Raw genomic sequence first — 18,924 nt, forward strand, 5'->3', positions numbered from 1 at the left:
ATTTCATGACCACAAAAGGTTCTTAATCATTTAGTATCTAATATTGAAGGCTCTGTTTAGAGGGAGATGGATGATGGCACCTCATGAGAATAGAGCTTTCTCTTTAATCTTTCTACATTTGGCATGCAAGTATTATACTTTGGTAAACTCCCAGGTGTGACTTGAAGCTCTATACTGGGCCAGTAATAACTTTATAATAACTTTATTCTTGTACCTCACCACCATCTTCCCATAGGGACTTGGGGCAGCTTACACATGGCACCAAGTGCCAAAAAAGAACATAAAATAATACACAATTTTAAAATACAGTTGAAAAAATGTATAGACATATTAAACGACAACTTAAAAACTCAATTATAAGAGTGCTCGTCAACCGATGGCAGTAAGCCAAGGCCTAGTTTAATGCCTAGTCTAATAAAATGCATTCATAGTATAGATTTCCATTTTGTTCCCATTGTGACATTATTTAGATAGAACAGCAAACTATATTGATGGAATTTCTTTTTTAATAGCAGCTCATTATCAGAAAGTTTAATCATTATGTAAGTGTAACTGTAATGTGTGGTTTGTAACTAGATCATGACAGGTGGAAGCCCTCTAGGTTACAAAGACATCTAATTAACTTTTCCTTGTAGCCATGGAGATATGCCACAGATTTTAGAGGAGAGTGGAGGTTTGCATGCAGCTTAAGAGATGGCATTCCCTCTTTTCTCCACATTCCTTGCTCTTTTTATTTTGCATGGACATCTGATTTTATTACTTTTTAACAGAATCAATGGGCATATATCCATTAAAAAGACAAAGTAACAAGCTGCTTTATCATCATTATGAATTGCAATAACTTATGAATACATATAGCTACTGTTTAACAATAAATTGGTGTAACTACTTTTAGATTATTTTAGTAATCCACTGCATGTGTTTTATATGTGTGCAAACATATTGAATATACACAAATATTTTAGAAAATATTTTTAAGTGGCCTAAGGTTAGCATTCATGAAGATACAGTAATAGTAAAGTACATGCTTTGTCCTTTTTAAAATTCTCTCTTTTTTATAATGGATTCACACTAAAAATATCATAACACTTTAATGCATAAGAAATTATTTAAAGTAATATCAAATGCTAGGCTGGTTAGAGGCAGTAGCTGCAGCTAATCAATAAGATAGCTGTTTCTCTGTGTGTATAAAACATGTTTATTGATTATTCTGTTCATCTTGCAAGGACTAAAATACAGAATGTTTAGAAACGTATCCACTGTTATACATTTTGGGCATTAACTATCAATAGCATAACATCAATATTATTGCCACATAGTAACAAAAATTAAAATAAATTATGTTCTCCTTAGTTGTTCCTTTTAAAACTTTCATATTATTGTTGATACAGTATAGAATGTACAACCACATTTGCACAGAAGATAGTGGGCATCAGGAACTGGTGTAGTTCTTCCATTGTCGACCAGTTTATAAAATAGATTAGAATAACTTTATGTTATTGTACATTGTACAATGAAATTAAATGCCAACCCCAATCACATTATAATGCCTTTTAGTGTAGCAATAAAAGGTACCTTATACGATACTCAGATATAAGTGGGAAAAGTTTAATAATAAAATTACCCCTGAAAACCTGGTTGACATCCACAGTTGAATGATGGCTCTATAGAAGTCAAAGCCAGCCTACCCAGCTTAGGAGGAAATGAAGGAGGAAACCAAGGGTGCCAAAATGGTGCTAGAGTTTCTCCACAGCACAAACCAGTTGTAATTTTCTGGGACCCAACAAGGACTCCCTGGATACAATCACCCCAGGTCAGATCTCGAGGGGATCGGGAAGTGGATCTTTAGACTGAAAGCTTTAAGGTAGACCTGCACAACATACACCTCCCTAAAGGATTTTGTGTGACCTGAAAAGGCTGCTACCCTCCCCGATCCAGGCACTTTCCCTCTCAATCTTTCCTCTCTTTCTATCATCTCCCATCTTAAGTTCTTTTTGGCCACACTGCCATTGGCTTACCAGCCCCATCCAGGCACCTGGTGCATTGCTGCTGCTCAGCTGGAATGCTCTCAATATGATAATGGTGAGCTGACTGGAAAAGTCCTGCTAAGTGTTGGAAGGCTCCCATTGCGAGGTCACTATCATGGTCGCCATCACCAAGTGACTGATGGAGATCAGTCAGACAGCTAGCTATAAGGGAAATGGACACAACCTGGCAGTCACTCAGCCATCTACAGGCTGTACTTTGCCAGCATCTACTGCTGTGAGAACCCTCTCAGCAGAGCTCTGACTTCTAGAGGGTACTTACGGGTCGACTGAGCTGGGCCTTGTGGCCCTAACAGACCATGGGACCCCACCCCGTTTTCCCTGTTCACAGCTGCATTAGCTTAGCAATCCCATCTGAGCAGTTGGTGCATCACTGTAGCTCAGGTGGAGATGCTCCCAATATTCCAGTGGTTTCAAAAGTGTTTTGTTTTAAACCAAAACGAATAGGAGCATTTTCCTGTATTGCAGTAAACCAGCAGTAATGAATTTGGCATATGCATGATGGCCACCTGCTGTTTTCATTGTTTACAGATACATTCATGACCTCACTTCTGTTGCTAATGATGTTGACTTTTTCTGCTTGGAAACCTAAAGGTAGCCTGATTCCTCCAGAACATCTTCAGACAATCATGTTCACACAGGAGAATAAACATATTACTTTTGACTTTTAAAAAAAATTGAATAGAGATTATCCAGATCAGTTGGGTAGATGTGTTCATGCATTTGTGTGAGTTCAGTAGCTGTCCTAGCTGAACAAATAGTGATTTATTCTAAACTGGTAAACATGAAAATCTAGCTACTCAGCCTGTCATCCAAATGGTAACTGCTCTATGGCTTAGGCTATTTACCTTTAGTGTTTAGAGGATTTTACGGGATCTGTTTGAGACTACTGGCTTCTTCATTTTCAAACAAAATTGCTGTTTTCCCACTGAAAACTGCAGATGGCAGTAGGACACAATTTTCAGTGAAGATGAAAAATAACCAGCTTAATTCCTTAGAAAATATATTTCATAAATTAATAGAAATATTAAAAAAATGATCTCAAGCCAAACACACACACACACACACACACCAACAATTGCAAAGTCTGAACTGGTGCAAACTAGTTTAGAAACCATTAATATGGACTTTATAGGAGCATGTGTTTTTTGTCTTTCTATTGTAAGCTGTATTATGCGGGGGTTGATTTCTCTCATGTTAAAAGCAATTGAGAATAGGTCTCCTGTTTGTATTGGAAATAGAGGACATGCTGACTGAATTAGAAGGAAATTTAATTAGATATATCATTTTTTGGTGTCCAAAATATTGAACTGAACCCCCAGAGCTTCCACTGACAAAGATAATCTGTCCAAAACTTACTGTAGTTATCACTGGAAAATAAAACATCTACGAGAAACATCTAATTAAAGAGGCATTGTAAAATTAACAATTTTCTATAACTTTTAGAAAAAAATAGGGTTGCATACGACATCAGCTATTACTTATGTGTTAATACTTCATTTAAATCAGTGGCAAAATCCCTATTGCTTTTAATGGCCCAGATCTGCTCCTATAATTATTAAGCACTGAATGACACAAATAAATTCATTCATAACTAGCAGCTATATATTACCCATGCAAGTCACAGGGGAAGCAATTAAATTTTATAGTGGATTGTGGCATCTAAAAGAGAGAGTGTATGTGTCTGTCTGTGTTGTACATCTCCGCGTCTACATCTTCATGGCTGACAAATCATCTACCCAGCTTAATATTGCTATTATTTATTATTGTGTTTTTATATAGTGTTTTGAATATATTATGAAATTCCAGAACCTAATTATGGAATGAAAGAGCTGATAATGGTATTTCATGGTATAAAATTAACTAAAAGCATACTTTTCTCACATTTGAATCTGTGCAAATATAAAAAGCAGCAATAACAGACCTAGCATTATAAAATTGCTAATGGCTATGTTAAGCTGTCCATTCTTTCTGCTCATGACAGTTATGACTCTAATTTTTTAAAAAAAATCAAATTTATATTATTTTATGCCCTTACTATATCATCCACTAAAATAGCCTTTGCTGTATAATATGAATATTATGATCACTTACATTCTTTTTGTGTTTGTTACTATCAAAGATATAACTGCCACTAAGAACATATTGGTGTTTATACAGCTAGGTTTCATGACTGCCACTTCCAGGCTGGCTTGAATGAATGATTCCTGAGTGTACTTGTAGTAGGAAATGGGAATACTACAATTAGGAAAGGATTGCATCTGTAGCTCTATTCCTGTTTACCACTTGTATTTGATATCAGAAGGTATACTGATGTGGACAGTGCAGTCTGTTTAGTTGTCATTGCTGATACTTGATGGTGGACAGATTTGTGGAGTGTTGTTTAAACCAGCTTATGATTTTCTTTCTCTGAAGTTTCCAACCAAGAACTTTTCTACATGACTTAGTTATGTCTTCTATAAAACAGAAGTTTTGGAAACTTTCTGGAGTGGTAACTGACAGCACTGTCATATTTTTGACTTTCTTTCTCTCTTCCACTCAGTCTTAATTTCTCAGCTGAGAAATTCATTGCCTTTGCTATGTCATAGGTATATGCATTTTCAGGGAGACAGTAAAATGATAAGATACTAAAGAAAATGTATGAAAAGCTAGATGATGTTTCACTATCACTCCAGTGTTAGAGCTTGATTTTGAATGTTTCAGAGTGAAAACACTATCACTTCTTGGACTGACAGCCTAGAATTTCAATAATCTTTTTTTTTTGTCGTGTCATGAGTGACTTGAGAAACTGCAAGTTGCTTCTGGTGTGAGAGAATTGGCCGTCTGCAAGGACATTGCCCAGGGGATGCACGGATGTTTTGATGTTTTACCACCCTTGTGGGAGGCTTCTCTCATGTCCCCGTATGCAAAGCTGGAGCTGCTAGAGGGAGCTCATCCATGCTTTCCCCATATTCGAACCTGCGACCTGTCAGTCTTCAGTCCTGCCAGCACAGGGGTTTAACCCACTCCAATGATCTATTAGTAATAATGAGATATCAGCAATCAGTCATACTTTATATATGAAGTTCACAGTGTCTTCATTTTGGTTTGACCATGAGGGGTGTTTGAAGATTAATGTATTTCATTTTCTTGAATCAGATATTTGTCTAAGATCTACTTGTATTTGTCTTTTAAATGACAGGGATGCCCTTATGCTTTTAGAGCAGAAACAGAAAGAAAAACCCTTGGAAGGAAAGCCAGCGGTTTCTTCTCTCCCTTCACAGCAAATTGGAGTGCCTTTTACACCATCACTTGCTGGGGCACCAGTTTCTGCTGCGCGTCCTCCAGCTCCATCGGTTTCTGTGCCAGGACGGCCTCCTTCCACGGTAATAAGCATGATAGGATTAACTTTTTTACTTGGACCTATAGATAAGTTCAAGTATTAACATCACATGCTAAGATTAGTTTAAAATGAGCGAAAGATAGTTGCCAAGGAAATTGTTGTGTTCCGTTTAAAATATTTTCTTGACTGAAGAGTTTTACATGACGAGGGTTTTTTAAAATATACATTTACATGTAACATGAAGTTTGCCCATATATTACTTACATGGGACATGCATATTCTTCTTTGAATGCTATAGATACTGCCAGAATTCAGAAAATATTAGAGGTTTGTTGACATCTAATCTTGGTGCTGCAGTGTTCCAATACAATCTGATTTTTGGATTTCCTCCTGGTTTAATAATGAGTGTTTTGCAGCATTCAGAGTGATTACTTGTTACTTTGGCTGTTCTATCTTTTTAATTTTATACTTTTATTACTCTTAATCTTAAATTTTGTTTCCTTAATGTTTAGCTGTAATTCTGTTATGTCATCGCATTTATTTATTTATTTAGAGCATTTGTTTCCCGTCCTTCTCAACCCCCGAAGGGGGACTCGACGGCTTACAATTGGCAGTCATTAGATGCCAACAAAGAAACAGAGCACATCAATTAACAGGAACAAATCAACAGCTATAAACATACATTAAAAAGGCAATAAAATACATTACAAATATTGGCACTTAAAATATGAGCACAACCACATTGATGTGGTTGGATTTTTTTTTTTAATTTGGGGAGTTTTGCTTGTTTTGGTTCTGTTAGCACATTATAGCACTGAATGTTTGCAGTTGCTTGTTGTAAACTGCCCTGAGTCTCCATGGGGAGGTGTGTGGGTGTGGGGGTGTGTGGGGGGGGGGGGGAAATCAATAAATTATTATTATTATTATTATTATTATTATTATTTCAAATTAAACTTCCCAGAATCCCTCAGCTGACATGGTCTGATAAAACAAGTGCAGAGAAAAACAGGAAGAAAATATAATGCTGAATAGACAGTGAAAAGAGTTATATTAAAATGTTCCTTAGTTAAAGTAAATTTTCAAAATTTGTCAATATTTTATCTTGAAGGAAGTAGAAAGACTTTCTTCCTTCTAGATCAATACAGACAGTTTTCTCCAGTTGATGATGGGCCATGTAGTTTTTATAACACATAATATATTTTTATAGCACTGTCTATGAAAGAAAAAGACATTCATTACTAATGCCAGTGATATAATTACCTAACCTTGTCTCTCTTTTTTAATGTTATTTATAACAACTCTAAAAAGTGATGGTTCCTGATTCAGTACCAAGATAGCAAAAGTTTATGAGAGATACTCTTGCCTAATGGTGTGCCATTGAAATTTTTTAAATTTGGAAACTTCTGGAACTTTCAAGCCTACGTTTTTAAAAGGTCAAGGCTCCAAGCTGCGAGTGCATGAACAAGGGAAATGATATGGGGTTCAGATCTTTTCACAAGTTGCTCCTGACACGACAAAAAACAAAAACAAAAAACTACATTTAGTTCTAAGGCAGCAGCATCTGCAGCTGGAGAAAAGGTCCACACTCCTAGGTTTTCTGCAGTGTACAAAATGAAACCAAAATACCAGCCTCAACTTGAATAGAATTGGGAGCATATCTAGTCAGATATATCAGGAGAAAGTCTGTTTATTTTGGACCTTGATGACTGTTAGCATAAAGATGATTTTGTAACGTCCTTTAACACCTTTTCTCAGCTATATCTAGAGGAGGGCTTACTGTAAGTTATGCAGTCTTAGTATGATGTAACTTCCTTTCATAGTGCTCCTTTTCACCCTTGATTACCTCTTAGCTGCTTCGTGCATTTTTCCATTTCCCAACCAGAATGGAGAGGACTCAGTGAATGAGTTCACTTCTTTGTAGTACCTTCTATTGCCACAAAATGAAAAGGGAGTGAGGAGGGAGGTAAAAGTAGCAGGTATACTCTCTCCACAACAAAAATGAGAAGCTCAAAAGAACAGGGACCAGCAACCTAGTCATAAAAATGAATACGCAAGTTAAATAGGGATTAAGGGTGTCACCCCCAAAATGCAGGTCTTTTCTTTCACCCAATGATCTAAGGCAGAGAAATCCTCTATAAGTAACAGGGATTTTTTTTTAAGTATATGCAGTTTCCCCTTCCAATTTAGAGCACTATTAGAATGTTTTCTTTATTGTCGATATGGTTTGCATAAATGAGATCAACCTAAGTTTCACTATGAATATTTTTGAAGTTAAAAGACAGTCTCCTATCACAAACATTTTTAATCTTTGCTTAATTTACAATCTAAAATATGTTTTCTATTACAGGGCACATTCACTGAGGTCCCTGCTAGCAACATTAGAAGAGTTATTGCTAAGAGATTAACAGAATCGAAAACCACTGTCCCGCACGCATATGCAACCGCTGATTGTGACCTTGGTGCGGTTCTGAAGCTAAGGCAAGAGCTGGCAAAAGGTGAAAATATTACTATTTTAACTGTGTTGTCCCATGGAATACATTGTGTTAAGTAGTCCTGTCCTGTATTTGGTCTGCTCTGACACCTCATCTATTCTGTGTCAGATTCTACATTCTGTCTAGGCTCTGGTGATGATCAAACAATCTCTCCTTGATATCTCAATTCTGCTTCTGTTGTCACAATTTTTGTAAGAATTGGGAGTCATGAATCCTTGTGATTACTCAGTATCTTTAATAGAAGTAATTAAATTGCTTTCCTGAGACTATTATTTAAACACTGTTTAAAAAGGGCTTGGAACTTGAAAATGGGCAGTTAAGTTCCCTCCCGTGTACACAAGTTAGAGCTATAGCTGGAATGAATGAATGTATTGATACCTGAAATGCTGTAAGTATCTGGATAGCAACAACATATAATACTTTGGTGATGTTTCAAACTTTGTTTTTCAGGTTTGGGTAAGTCTTTCTATTGTTAGGTTCCAACTGGAATATACCTATTGAAACAATGACATTTATATGCCACATATATTCATGTGTAAGATGACTTCATATATATGTCAAGGGCAAGTTTTGATATGACTTGTGGATATGTCAAGGGTTACTCCACAGAGAGGGGAAAGTACCATTGTCTCATCAGTGCATCAGCTCCTTTGGGTGCTGCCACCATTTTCTCACCAAGGCATTCAGAAAGGTCAGAAGTAGTGTGGTGGTGGAGAGAGTATAGGATTTGGTTCATTTTTAAAGCTCTACTGGGACTGACTTAAGTTTTCACCTATTGCCATTCTATTCAGTAACAAAGAAAATGATAGTTCCTTTTAGATAAGAGGTAAGGTACTGTACTGTGGATACATCAAGCCAGCTTTTTGAGTCAGCTTTAATTAATTTTTTTAGACTTCTACATGAGTATATATTGTAAATATTTATTCACCATTCAATAGTTGAATCTGTAGATCTACTCACATGGCTACCAGCAATTGGATTCAAGTGTTAGAGCTGAAGAGAAGAACAGGATAGTTTATCTTGAATTTATGGTGCATTTCAGAGCTGTAGCACAAAATAAAGGTTAAAGACAAGCCATGCCAGTGAACTGATCGAAACCACCTCTTTTTTGGCATGCAAGGAGAATACTGATGGCGGAGGCCTTTTACATGGAGGTTTTTTTTGTGACAATTTGAAAATGGGAGGAAATCTCCAAAGATTTTGATTTCAGAGCCTCCAGGCATTCCACTAGGCTGGACAAGTGAACCTGTAGAATGATGAATACAAATTGTACAAACCCCACAAATGCTTACTGTTGTATGCCTTCAAGCCTTTTAAATTTATGGCAACACTAAGGCAAACCTACCACAGGATTTTCTTCACAAGGTTTGTTCAGAGGAAGGACGGTTGCATTTGTCATCCTTTGAGGCTGAGAGAATGTAACTTGCTCAGGATCACTTAGTGGGTTTCCATGGCACAGGAGAGATTCCAATCCTTGTCCCCAGGGTCAAAGTCCAGTGCTCAAATCACTGTAGTACACTGGCTCCCTCTTTACCAGAGATTCTATATATTTTGAAGGTAAAGATGGGCTCAAAACCAACCTTAAAAACTCTGGCATAGACACTGAGAACTGGGAAGCCCTGGCCCTTGAGCGCTCCAGTTGGAGGTCAGCTGTGACCAGCAGTGCTGCAGAATTTGAAGAGGCACGAATGGAGGGCGAAAGAGAGAAACATGCCAAGAGGAAGGCGTGTCAAGCCAACCCCAACTGGGACCGCCTTCCACCTGGAAACCGATGCCCTCACTGTGGGAGAAGATGCAGATCAAGAATAGGGCTCCACAGTCACCTACAGACTCACCGCCAGGATAGTACACTTGGAGGACCATCATCCTCGGACTACGAGGGATCGCCTAAGTAAAAATAAGAAATAGGTAGAATCCTGTCTGTTGACCTGTTCTGAATCATGAATTAGCACAACTGTAGATCTCATTCATTCAATGTGCTTGCTCCAGCAGGGCTATCAATTGGATTAAAAGCCATAATCTTCAATCAGAAAAAATCAGTGTATTTTGCTTCAGACCATTAATCTGAAAAAGAACAACTTTTAAATATGAAATTGTTGAATGCCCTTCTCTCTGTACCATTCTTTGGTACCCTCTCAAGAAGTTTTCTTTTTATACATTTTCTGCTATGTAGGTATCTGATGCATTTCCACTCCCTATCTTAGCAGCCTACTTACGCGAAAGTGCATTGTTGTACAGTTACAGATGTTACTACTGCTATCCCATATCTCTGATCTAAGCAATATTGATCCAAATTAGATATTTATTAAAGAGGCGATATAACTAGGAAAACTCAGGGTGCATTTTCTGATAGTAGAACTTCCATCAATGGATCCTGGATGAAACTATTCCCATCCCTGCCCCTGTGCATTTTCAATAGAATATTGTTCTTCCCATCGGCCCTTCCTGTCACTAAGAACCTTGTTCCCCATCTAGATAATTAGGATGTACAGTGTCTGTATGGTGGGAAATCACATCCTCCTGGATATGCTGATAGATCGTCTTCCAGCAGTGGATTTGCATTATTGGGTCTTGCTTTCTGTCTTCTGGACTTCAGCTGTAATTTGGATAATTTCCTTTCCTTTCTGATGTATGCTTGTTTGTGATGTTGCTTGCAAGACATCATTCAGCACTCATTTTTGTTAAATTGGTTTTGATGGCCAATGGGGTCATCCAGATGTCATGTCATGGGCAAAGGATTTTGATTTAATGGAAGCGTTGCCTTTGGTGGAAATATATGCTGCTTTGATACTGCTATATTCCCAACCATAAAAAGAACCCACTAGTTTCAGTGTAAACCTCCTCACATGAATGGCTTTGCATTTTGGATTTCAAGGTTACCTTTTAATTAGCAACTTGGCAGGTGCAGAGGCCAAATTCTTCCATTAGCATTCTAAGCAGGTACAGTTTATTCAAATGGTAATTCTGATTTTCTCGTACAGAACCAATACTATGTACTGAGCTTTGTGCTTTTTGTTGAGCTCCTGTCATTTGCTGGCATTACAGATTTACCACAGAAATGTAAAGAATAAGAAAAATCCAGTCTTTTATTTCTAACAAGACACTTTGGAGCTTCTCATAGCTATTTATAGTTCATAAATGTGGTATATTTTTCTTGCTGCTAGTGTGCTCTACCTTATTAGGGCAAACTGGTAGAAATATTAAGTAGCATAACAAAAGGTCATGGGGTAGTGGAAAACTAAAGGTAGTATGGGTTTCATGTATTCTGTTATTCTACTACTGTTTGTGAGAGATCTTGAGTAAAGTAGATAGAAACTTGGCCAAGAGTGAGCCATTGTAAATTTAATATACTGTCTTCCCTCCATATCAATGGATTCTGCATCCATGGATGCAACCACCTATGGTTTGAAAATATTTAGAAAAGAAATTAACAAAACTAAACCTTTTTCAAAAATTTTATATAAGGGATTCTATTTTACTATGTGGTTGTATATATATGTAGATTTTGGTGTCTACAGGCAGTCCTAGGACCAAACCTCTGTGGATACCAAGGAACCATTGTAATGTAATTGGGAGCATTTATTGTTATATTTTTGTTATTTTGTTTTGAAAGATAATTGTCTTTTTGAAATGTAGAGGGAAATATTTTTGAAGAAAATTATAAACAGGAAAATACTATTTACAGTGTAAAGCAGACCAGAAGCTGATTGGAAAAGATGTAACTCTTTTATATAAATGAAAAATAATCGAATTCACTAATGAAATATTATATACACTAAACAGTTCTATAAATTGCCTAATGTATCATTTTATAGAATATATTATTCGTGATATCCAAGATTCAGAAGTTTCAAAGGTGTGCTGATCTTCTCATCATTGTTGTTGGCATCATTGTTGTCAGCTAGGAGGTTGAGCCCAAATATGCTGAGTGAGGGGGTTCTAATTGCATTTCATCTATCCATTTCTAGGGGCCGTACATCTATCACTTCACCAAGATGGTTTCATTCCCAACATCTGGTCTAAAATTAATATTGAATCAGCCCAACTAATCAACAGTCTCTGGTTTTGAGAAATCAGCCACTTACTCGAGTGCCTTGGACACATGTTCTGATATGCTCTGATTCTCCTGTATCAAAAAGACAGAAGATTAGAAGTTGGCCATACTATCAAACTTCCAGGCTATAGTCTAACCCAGGGGTTCTCAACTTGTGGGTCCCCAGATGTTTTGGCCTTGAACCTCAGAAATCCTAACAATTGGTAAACTGGCTAGGATTTCTGGGCATTTTAGGTCGAAACACCTGGGGACCCACAGGTTGAGAACCACTGGTCTAACCTAAGTATGCCCTTGGGTTTGGACATGCACATTTTATCCTTTTATCCATCAGTGCAATTCTGTTAGCAGTGGACTTGTTGCAGTAGTAGTACTGTATAATCCATTGTAAACTTGCTTTCTGCATGTAGCATGTTTGGTTTAGACCATAGATTGGTTTGGATAATAGCCATAGTAATTATAAGAAGAAATTATACTTCTTTTCTTACAGTTCTTCTGTAGATTTATTTATATGTTATCAAATGACACAGTTCTGAAGCCTTTGTGCTGCATCTTTGTTTTAGAAGCCAAAGGGTCAGTAAAGCAGTTGTAAAGTATGCAGGGAGAGTACTTGATCTATGATGAGAAATAACTTGTCACATGCCTTCAGGATGGGTCAGTAAATAACCCAAAGATGGACAGCATCGGAGATCTGTCCTTTCTCCAAAAACTGCATCTTGTTATCCCAGTTTTGTCATGAATGTTATGATTACTGTAGACTAAAAAAAGCCAGTGACTGATTTCCCCTTCAGTAGGAGGAAGGAGGGTTGACATACTGCCTAAACAGTATGTATGTGCGCCAGAAAAAAAATCCAAACCTCTCAAAGTTACTGTACACCTTTGGGCCAAATTGATGCCCGGGGATCATGGTCTTACGTTGCTTAAATATTTTAGACTTTCAGCCGTGCAGCAGAGTTCCTACCTGCCCTGCTAATATAGTTAACCCAATTTTAGGATTTGCTGATGCCTTCATCTCAGTAATCTGAACAGCATAAAGCCCCCAAGGTACATCACACAATGACATGTTTTGTGTTTACAGTTGAACAGATATACAAGATAATCCTTTTGATTATTCCAGTTCATGCTTCATAGAACATCAAAGGAACAATGAAATTTGTATTTACAGTGTCTTTTTTTGGAGGGCTTATTTTTAGAACTACAGTAGACCTTTGTATTAACAATAAAGCAGTTTGTTATATGACATATACATTGCCATTCATTTGGTGATGACTTAATACATGATAAAGCTATGGATAATGTTATTGTTACCACAGATACTTGCATTTAGTTAGACAAATATGTAGACAAAATCGTTATTATTATGCTGTCTGATACTGCTTACATAGCAGAGTTTGCATATCACCTGTGTTTCAATAGATAGGTATATGATATGAATTTCTGTTACATATTTTCCAGGGACATTTATCACATCTAAAATGCTGTTATGTTCTGAGAATTAAATTATGAGAAGTGCTTATGTTAATACATTTGTTTAGAAATTCTTCTAAATTCTGTCTATAATACATTGAAGCCAGCCATTCTAAAGAACTGTTTGGTTTTAACCCTAGTGTGGTAAATGACCCATAAAACTTGTCATAACAGTATTACTTATTCAAACCATCAACATCATCCTCTGTTTTACACTGTACTACCAGTCTTTCAGTTTCTTAAACCAGAATACCAATTTTAAGATAAGCAAACATTTCATCTCATTGTCCATAGAGCTACATTGCCGTGAGGGAGAAGTGGATAACAAATACATTTTATTATTATTATTATCATTCTCATCATGATACCTTCTTTTCCAATTTGATCTTATGACCCAGTGCATGAATACTTATATGGACCAAGCTCGCAACTGTTAACTTTTTCATCAGCCAACCCCATTGTGAAATTGTCTGCTGGAAGGCAGCACTAAAACTAATCTCTTCTAGCAGGCCTTTTAATTATACTGGCTTTTAAGTTATGAGTTTTTAAATTATCCATCAGTCCTATCCTCAAAATTGATTTTCATCGTCTGCCCACCTGTGTCCAGAAACCAATTATAATTGCAGGTTCGTTGGTTGTTTGTTCAATGGTTGCTCTTATATTCTGTTATAATGCTGTGTTTTATTCTGTTTTATACTGTTGTTTATGTATTTTAGTGTCTTATATTTTAACTATGTTGATCAAGCTCGTCCCCATGTAAGCCATCCCAAGACCCTCCGGGGAGATGGAGGCAGGGTACAAAAATAAAGTAGTAGTAGTAGTTATTATTGTTATTATTATTATTAATACAGATTACTTGTTTTTTAAATACAGTATGCATACTTTTTTAACTGGTCGTGCATTTTTAATTGATATATATCTGTGTCTGTATCTATATTTTATGTTCCCCACCTTGGTCTGTAAGGAGAGGTGGGTAAGAAATAACAATATGCACCTCATACAACTGGGACAAATAACAATGTGAGGCTTCTTGAGTTCTGCCAACTAATCAGGCTTCTTGAGTTCTGCCAACTAATTATGTCCCTTTTCCTAGCAGTGTGGTATCTGGGTTGAAAAGAGTCTCTTGATTTATCTGACATTTAATTGCCACATACATGTATACTTGTCAAAGGTGGGAGGAAGTATGATTGAGAAGATTTGATGTTTCCGCAATGAGATATGAGATATCACCTATGCTAAATTGATATTTTAAACAGGTTGAGATTGAGGTGCTAAACACTACACTAGGCCTGTATTGGGATGACTATTTCAACTGACCTTGAGGGAGCTGGGGGTGGTAACGGCCGACAGGGAGCTCTGGCGTGGGCTGGTCCATGAGGTCACGAAGAGTCGGAGACGACTGAATGAATGAACAACAACATTTCAGCTGATGTGTTATTGTGTAAAGATGCTGCATAATTCAGAGACCGGTGAACATCAGAAGGGAGAAATGGAAATTCCAACAGTACTATTACAAGGACATATTAGTCACCATTATCTCAAACTTCATTGTTTTAAGTGATATTTATCTCCAATAAAGTGTTATAAACCCTTCCTCCTTTTCCCTTCATACTTACTATTATCATAATGGTGGTTTTCCATCTTCTTTCAGCTGTTCTTAATTTCCTCTCTTCTTGAAAATACAGCTTAGTTTTAAAGAATATGTGCCCTCCTTAATGTGGTCTCAATTAATAGCATCTCATTTCCAAATTGTTCCTTCCCTCTAGTAATGGGAGAAATGTGTTCCGTGTTTTAAATTTATGGTACTATAAAAAACAATCCTACTGTGAAGATAAGTAATTTAATTATTAAAACTTTTTTATAATAGGGTTTTCCAAAAGGTCATTCTGCAGTTTTGCCAATGTCTATCTTAACATTTTCTTGTTATGCATTGTTATCTTGAAACCATGCAACTCAATTTCTCTTTCTTTCCCCTGCAGATGATATTAAAGTGTCAGTAAATGATTTCATTATTAAAGCAACTGCAGTTACCCTCAAAGTAAGTAATGACTGAGTACAATGTTTCATTCTTGATTTATATATAATAAAGGATTTGAGAAACAAGAGGGGGCAACAGAAACAGTGAGGGTCTTATAGATGAAAGGTTCAGCTACACTGTAGAATTGATGCAGTTTGTTAGCAGTCAGTCTGTGTGGCTCAATATTATGCATGGGAGTTATAAATTTACAATGTCTTTAGCTTTCATAGCCAAAAAGTGCCAAAGCCCCAAGGAACTACAAATCCCAGGATTCTCTTTAAAGCGATGTTCAAACATTTTTCATATTTTTGTGTTGTCCCTTTACTCTTTGGAATTTGTGATGGTAAAATTCTTTATCTTTATGTCATCTGTGTTTGGAATGTATACATACCATAATATGGTTAGCTGGACTATCTAGCAGCCTTTTCAATATGGGTGTCTTAACATGATAATTCCACTTTGATTTTATCATTTGTGTGTATATTCCTGAATTTTACAAAGTATTTCAGAATGTTTGCCAGAGGGACTCTTCTTTAAGCTGATCCTATTGACTGCAAGTATTATTCTGTTCCCATGATGCACACATTCACAGAATGGAGGCGTTATTTCTCCTTCACAGTTCACTTAATGTCATCAAATTCCACATTTCTCTTTTTCCTCACACTGCTTTGGGCAGCAGTTGAGGGAACTACATATCTAGTGAGCTTTTGATTTTGAACATCTGCCCTCGTGCCACATAACAATCTGCTCTAATTTGTTCTATTTATATTCTCCTTTCCTGCAAATTGGCACTCAAGGCATCATACTGACAAATTCAAGTATACACATAGTCTCAACACAATTCCAATACATTAGTGTCGGCAATGAAAACACTAATAGCTCAAAATCAAACAAGCAAACATACACATTAAGTGATAAATAAACAGTTGTCTGAATGAATAAATCACTGATTTTATAAATTGACATTTCTGAAAAGGAATTTCCAGAGGTGCAATCACAACTCTAACCTTTGCTTTTTAGCATATGATGTTCCTTAAAACTCTCAATGAGTATAGGCTTGATGCTAATGAAAATATTGTGGAAAGTGTCATTACGCCAGGTTTCAAGATTTAAAAGTCAGAGCTTTAACTATGAAATATAGTTGGCAAGCACAACTACCACCAGTCAGTAGCCAGTTCATGCAGTAGCTCTTCAAACTCTCCAGGTGCATTCCCGCACACAGTGGGAATGGCCCAAAATGTCCAAGTGAATCATCATGAAAGCATGATGATATCCAAGTAATGCCCTTCTGATATGGTGTATCATTCTTAACTTCTTTTATCCAGATATCAATGTACATCAGGGAATGTTGTTTTGCTAGTAATTTAATTTGCCAAAAAAAGTGTGGGTGCTGTCTAGAGCATGCCCCCCAACCCCTCCCCCCTCCAAAACGGGATCTGCAGCTGTCAACATCCTTGCTAGGAACACCCTTATGCTGAGCCTGCCAATTCTCAAGCCCTTCATCTCTGCATTCATTTTAAATTCCTTTGCCTGTGATAACTGCTCTTTGGCTTTAATCAAATCTCCCATATATATGTTAAAATAGGGGGAAACGATGCTAAAGATGTCCAAAGGGCATTTATCAAAGGATCATGTGGCTATTATTTATTTATTTACCGTATTTATACACCGGCCTTCTCAGCCCGAAGGCAACTCAAGGTGGTTTAGAGTTGGCACAATTCGATGCCTCCAACAACATAAAACAATTAAATACATTCAACATATAGTATAAACCATATAAAACCAATGAAAACATAGGTCCTCAGTGTCTCCTTACTAAAATCATTTTCCAATCGCATTGTCCAGTCATTCTGTGGATCTAGATTTGCCAGTTATTATTTATTTATTATTTATTTATTAACTACATTTCTATACCGCTTTTCTTACCCCTAGGGGGACTCAAAGCGGTTTACAACATAATAAATAGCAAATTCAATGCCTCATATATATATAAAAATATCACATGTCTAAATCAATAACATATAACTGCAGATAAAAACCATTAAAACTTTAAAAACATCAAACATAGACATAAGCATGAAACATATTATTGCTGCAATTAACAATGAAGACCCCATCTCTTCCTTCCCTCCCCCCCCCCAACTCCCCAAGTCTCTCTCCATAGCGTTTCAGCCCTTTTTTTATAGCCTCCCTGCTCCCCCCACATCCCAACAGACACAAAATTATATAGGTACAGATTGAATACAAAATGGGAAGGGTAAAAAAAAAAGTCCTGGGCCTTCTTGGGGGATGGTAAATGTGATGTGAGGTCCTTGGGGCGGGTGGAGGGAGAGTCTTATCTGATGATGGTAGTAGACTACTGATCAGTTTCGTAGAAGTCCAGAGGAACATAGATTTTATCAGTTGTGGTGTCATAAGTTAGGTGTGAGCTATCACTTGCCAGTAGACTGAGGATGGGGAAGGGCAACGAAGTGCAGCTGCCCCTGAGGAGAGTTGGTATGTGGGCTGCACCTTGCACTCTGGAGTAGCTGAAGTCTCCTGGCCTCCTTTTCACCACCTCCTTGCTGGCTGTTGGAGGGAGGGGGTAGCGAGGTGTAGCTGCTGCCAAGGAAGGTCGGTGTGTAGGCTGCGCCCTGCACTATGGAGGAGCTGAAGTCTCCTGGCCTCCTCTTCACCTCCTCCTTGCTGGCTTTTGGAGGGAGGGGGCAGCGAGGTGTAGCTGTTGCCGAGTAGAGTTGGTGTGTAGGCTGCACCTTGCACTCTGGAGTAGCTGAAGTCTCCTGGCCTCCTTTTCACCTTCTCCTCCTCCTCCTTTTCACCTCCTCCTATTTACACTGCATTTGCAAATGCTTGCTCAAAAAGCCAGGTTTTAAATTTTTTGAAATGTTAGGAGGGAGGGGGCCAATCTAATATCCCTAAGGAGCGCGTTCCACAGCCGAGGGGCCACTACTGAGAAGGCCTTGTCTCCCATTCCCGCCAAACACATCTGCAAAGAAGGCGGGTCCAAGAGCAGGGCCTCCTCGGATGATCTTAGAGTCCTAGATGGTTCATAAGGAGAGATATGTTCTGACAGGTAAGCTGGCCCGGAACCATTTAGGGCTGTATAGGCTAAAGCCAGCACTTTGAAAGTCTTTTGAGTTGTTGCCACTGTTCTATGCCTCCAAGTCATTTTTCACCTATGATGACCTAAAGTGAACCTGTCACAAAGTTTCTTGGCAAGATCTGTTTGAGGGGCGGTGCCTTTCAGGCTAAGGGAGTGTGACTTAAGATCACTCAGCGAGTTTCCATAACCAAGGACCACATCACATTGGGATATAATCCATTTATATCAGTATGCACCCCGTATTTTTTAGGACTTGATCTATACAATCCTCATCACACCTGAGTATTACGAATCTTATGTTTTGAAAATACTGCGCTTTGATTCTTCACACCACGGAAGGCTGGCTCCTCCCCATCCATCTACATCACTCTATTACCTTTTTTTTAAAAAAAGTAATGTTGCTGATGGGCTGTATGCAGATTTGCCT

At 37.6% G+C, this 18,924-nt stretch overlaps 1 protein-coding gene across 1 annotated transcript in view; it reads left to right on the forward strand.

Annotated features, from left to right (window-relative positions):
- PDHX (pyruvate dehydrogenase complex component X) overlaps positions 1 to 18,924 on the forward strand; it is a 47,141-nt gene that overhangs the window by 19,497 nt on the left and 8,720 nt on the right. The window contains exons 6-8 of the mRNA XM_060764855.2: positions 5,227 to 5,410; positions 7,715 to 7,862; positions 15,357 to 15,415. Coding sequence (XP_060620838.2) covers positions 5,227 to 5,410; positions 7,715 to 7,862; positions 15,357 to 15,415 — 391 coding nt within the window. The remainder of the gene's footprint in view (positions 1 to 5,226; positions 5,411 to 7,714; positions 7,863 to 15,356; positions 15,416 to 18,924) is intronic.

Source organism: Anolis sagrei, chromosome 1, assembly GCF_037176765.1.
Source record: "Anolis sagrei isolate rAnoSag1 chromosome 1, rAnoSag1.mat, whole genome shotgun sequence".
NCBI lineage: Eukaryota > Metazoa > Chordata > Lepidosauria > Squamata > Dactyloidae > Anolis > Anolis sagrei.